This window comes from Octopus bimaculoides, chromosome 28 (genome assembly GCF_001194135.2).
Source record: "Octopus bimaculoides isolate UCB-OBI-ISO-001 chromosome 28, ASM119413v2, whole genome shotgun sequence".
Taxonomy (NCBI): domain Eukaryota; kingdom Metazoa; phylum Mollusca; class Cephalopoda; order Octopoda; family Octopodidae; genus Octopus; species Octopus bimaculoides.
The window spans coordinates 7,216,650-7,221,493 of record NC_069008.1 but is presented as its reverse complement, the minus strand read 5'-3'; the positions used below and the strand labels follow the sequence as shown (position 1 = coordinate 7,221,493).

General features: G+C 36.8%; 1 protein-coding gene across 5 annotated transcripts in view; it reads right to left on the bottom strand.

Annotated features, from left to right (window-relative positions):
• The window catches only part of LOC106878039 (G-protein coupled receptor 52), a 37,885-nt gene extending 35,057 nt beyond the window's left edge, over nucleotides 1–2,828 (bottom strand). For all 5 annotated transcript variants that reach the window (XR_001410460.2, XR_001410459.2, XM_052977361.1 and 2 more), the window contains exon 1: nucleotides 1,010–2,828. Coding sequence is in view for 3 of the 5 variants with exons in the window: in XM_052977361.1 (XP_052833321.1) it covers nucleotides 1,017–1,994 (978 nt within the window). In the remaining 2 variants the exon portion in view is untranslated. The remainder of the gene's footprint in view (nucleotides 1–1,009) is intronic.
• Between the last annotated feature and the right edge of the window lie 2,016 nt (nucleotides 2,829–4,844).

The following is a 4,844-nucleotide window of genomic DNA, read 5'->3' as shown; positions in this document are numbered from 1 at the left end:
CATGCACATTGCTGTTTCTTCTCGGTCTCTCGCTTATACATCAATAATAATTATAAATACGAAAGAAACATCAACGCATGTCCATGGGCGGTGTTCTGTCAAAAGGTGAACGGTCTAAAGACGAATCTATCTCTTAATGTCACTGCCCAAACAAATAACAACTCACCCCGCCCCCAAAAAAGAAAAGAATGATATACATGATCAACAGGTTAAAGTCAAACAATCGACAAGTAAATCTGTACTACTGAGCAGAACATTTGTTGTAGCCCATCTTTTACACCAAGATAAAAAACGTACATCTCAATCCATGAGTGCCACTGCCTGGTACTGCATATTATTATTATTATTATTATTATTATTATTATTATTATTATTATTATTATTATTATTATTAAGGCTGTGAGCTGGCAGAGTCGTTAGCACTCTAGGAAGTTTTTGAAGATTTAAAAAGGATGCACCTCCCTCTTCGTACATGTACTCAGTGAAGATAAGCTTTGGTGCAAATAGTAACGACTGTAGAACTGGAAGATTATTTAAAATACTTATTAAAGGACTTAACTGCGCGCACGCGCACACATGCACACCTCAGGAAAAGGAGGATGCCCCTGGTGGTTGTGTAGAAGTTCGCTTGACAATGTCAAACATAAAAAAATATAAAAATCTCTATGCAATGGCGCATATTTTGATTAAGATGAACGCTTTTCTCTCTAAAAACTGACTGATATACTGATTATTTTATCGAATCCGACTCTGGAAGAAGGACAGGTTAATTTTTAACCAATGTAATGATAGATATTGTATTCAATGACACAAAAATCATTATAATGATTTTAAATTTCATTTAATCAAAGATGTCTAAAGGACACAGGCACATAGTTGGTGGAAGTGAACTCCATCAGTGTTATATATCTTATCAACTCAACCTAGGAGAATGAATTTGGGGTGGTAGATGGGTAGATATTTGGCGTATTCAATGAAAATTGTTATAATAATTATAATAAATAAATACCTAATGGTTATAAACTTAGTTGGTCATTGACATCAGTAAATGTCCAGAGGCCCTTAATGTTCGTCTTGCTGCAGAACAATGACTGGCAAGGATTACACATAACTTGAATCAGTTTCTGGGCCTTGTACCGGAACACACTGTTGTGTTGGTAGTAGAGGATGGAAATAAAGAAATTGTTTGAGATCGTCAACCAAGTGACTCCGAAAAAGACTGGTTTTGGTATGTCCACGACAACGTATTGTCGTAAGAAGATACAGACTGTAGCAGGAATATAGGAGCAGAGAAAGATCCCGAGTGAAATGGAAATGGTTTTCGCTGCCGTCAGGTCGCGGTTGAGTCGGCGAGGCATCGATGGACACATTTGATTGGGGTTGCGCTTGATATGACGCACAAGTTGGCCGAGCGCCAAATGCGAACCGATATTAAGTAGGATGGCTGGTGTGGAAATATAGCCCAAACCTTGGTAGCTGAAGATGCACAGAAAACTGGTGTCAGAGTACAAACGGAACATCTCGGAACCTTGAAGCTTTATCGGGAGGGCGACGACGAAGGCACTGCCGACGGCTGTCAGACAAGCTACAATCCAACCGTAGAGTGGTCGAATCCGGTTAACGTAGGTAATAGATAACTTGATTTTGAAGTACTTTTCCAGGGCCATGAAGCCGATGCAGTAGAGAACGAAAGTGACAGACCACAGGAGCGAGGTGCAGGACACGGGACAGATGTTCTCGATCGTTTGATAGTCCGGGTTTTGCGAGAGAAATATGCCGACAGGTGTGACCAAAACGCCGACTAATAAATTAGACGAAGCTATACAGATCATGAATATGCCCTGTAATGACCTGTAACCGTTCGAGTAAACGATGACGGCCAGAGTGAAAAGAGATGACAACAAGATTAGAACCGTCACGGCAATCATTATTGTCATATGAATCCAATTCGGTTTGGTAAAGTTCTCCGGGTCGTCTGTGCTGTTAGCCCACATCGTGAGGCGTTTTGATGTTATATTTCACTTTTTTATATACATATATATTAATGTAAGCATGTGTGTATATATATATACATACATACGTATGTACGTATCTGTGTACGCCTGTTATGTGTGTATGCGTATATGATATTGTAATATGTAGATATATAAAAGTATATAAGATATATATATATATATATATATATATAAATATATATGTATGTATGTTTGTATGTATGGATGGATGTGTGTATATATATATAAAACTTCAGATCACACGCAACGTTTACTTGTCTGCTCTTATACTCATATATTTATTTCCTCGTGAGTGTGGTGTATGAGTGTGTTTGTGTGTGTGTGTGTGTTTGTGTGAGCATGTGCGTGCGTGTGTGAGCGCGTGCGCATGTGGTGCGAATGTATATGCTCCTCGAATCACTTTGTGTATTATAGATCCCAACGTATCGATCCTCAACCTTTATTGCAATGGCGTGTTATGTGTGTTGACAGTATTAAGAAAAAACAAAAACTGCGTATGCTATGCGGGTGTGGGCTTTTGTTTTTGTTTTTTTGTTTTTTTTGGTGTGTAGGAAACAGAATTTATGACTGACAGCTTAGAAGTAGTTTCCAATATTGCGCACACTTGCAAAATGTCAATTGCTGTATCAATTAGTTCCTTATCGTTATCGCTCGGGATATATGCATAACACTCAATCCATTACACTCAAATTCACTTCACTTGATTCAGTTCCACTCAGTAAGCACTTTGTTCAATCTCTTCCTTTCTCATCACCAATTCCTTTCTTTCTTTCTTTCTTTCTTTCTTTCTTTCTCACTCTCTGTTATATATATATATATATGAATGTGTATTTGTAAGTGCGTGTTCTTTACGTCTTTAACTTGTCTAAGCCGTCACTACCAAAGCCACACTGGAACATCGATGTATGAGTATATAAATGTTTGTATGTATGTGTATATATGTATGCGTGTAATGTGTGTGTGTGTGTATGTGTATGTGGCTTAAAAAACTGGAGGCGTGTCGATTTTCTTTTATGGTCAACTACACTTGACATTCAAATCCTTCTCTCCTTCTTTCTCTCTCACTCCCACACTCTCTCTCCCCCTTTCTCTCATACACATAGATATCAATTTTCCTTCTTTTTCACTTTCTCATCCCCTCTTTCTCCTCTCTTTCTCTTTGTCTTCTCCGTTTAACTACTATGTTATATCCTTGTATTATTTGAGGCAGAAAATATAGGAATACACACACACTCACACACAAACAGACTTATACACTAAATATTCTATCAAGATGATGATGTTGATAATGATAATAGTGGAGGTAGTGTGTTGGTGGTGGTTATTGTGACGTGACAGCGTGCAAGTGTGATAGTGGTGGTCGTGGTGGTGATGATAGTGGCGGCAAGTTACTGTTGAAGTACCAGTGTCCGTTCAGGTGGTAGTTTTGGTAATGTTGTGGTAGTAATAGCGATGATGGAAATGGTGGTGGTTCCTCTTATTGTATATATGTGTGTGTGCATAGATTAGTATGTATGAGTTATTGCGTCTATGTCTATGTTTATGTTCTGTGTGTATGTGTGTGATTTGGTCTGTATATTGTGTGTGTGTGTGTGTGTGTGTGTTTGTGTGTTGGTCTGAATGTTTTATATGCTCATGAGTGTGTGAGATTGTGTGAGCTATTTTTGCTTAAACGTGAGTTTTTGTATGTTTATATATTCATCTACCAATTCACTTTTCTGTCTATCTATCTATCTATCTATCTATCTATCTATCTATCTATCTATCTATCTATCTATCTATCTACCTACCTACCTACCTACCTACCTACCTACCTACCTACCTATCTATCTATCTATCTATCTATCTATCTATCTATCTATCTATCTATCTATCTATCTATCTATCTATCTATCTATCTATCTATCAATATATATATGTGTGTGTGTGTATCTTTCTTTCTATATATATATTTAATGTACAATCTGAGATTACGAGATTATACACATACGACGTCAGAGTAGTTCGATATCACATATGATTATATGAACAATTATGACTTTGATGTTTAAATATATGATTCTAGGACCTGTTGTGACTTAGATGTATGATTACATGACTTATTGTGATTATATATATATGACTCAATGAATAATTTTGTCTTAAATATATGATTACAGAAACAGCTGTGTCTTAGATATATGTCTACACAGAATTTGTGTGTTCGATCACAATGAATGTTATATTATTACTGTCGGCGATGTTGTTTTGTGCCAGGTCAGCTACAATCTAGTCGACGTGTCATCAAAATTGCTCAAGCCGTGACCATCTTGCATTGTTAGGTGTGTGTAGAGCTATATTAACATATGTGTCCTTTATCTGATTTTGATTTTCAGGATGTGTGAGCGCGCGCGTGTGCGTACGTGTGTGTATGCATGCGTGTGCGAAGAGTAGTGAAGTGTTTGACGAATTTATTGTGTTATAGATTATGTAAGGAACCAAGACAATTTATCTGAACAATGATTTTTACACTGTTGTTGCAGTTGCTTTTGTTCATGTAAGACCAATAGTAACCGAGTAGACCCATAATTAAAATGTTCATATGGTGGATATCCTGTCAAATGCTTAGCACAGGACAACACGTGTGTAAATATGTTTGTAAATGCAAATGAGACGTCTTCAAGCGGCCACAGACTTCACGCCGCGCTAGCAATCTCTAGTAATCACGATCCCCCATGTGTGAATGTATGTATGTATATATATATACATATATATATATATGTATATATATATATATGTATGTATGTATGTATATATATATATATCTATATATATATATATATATATATA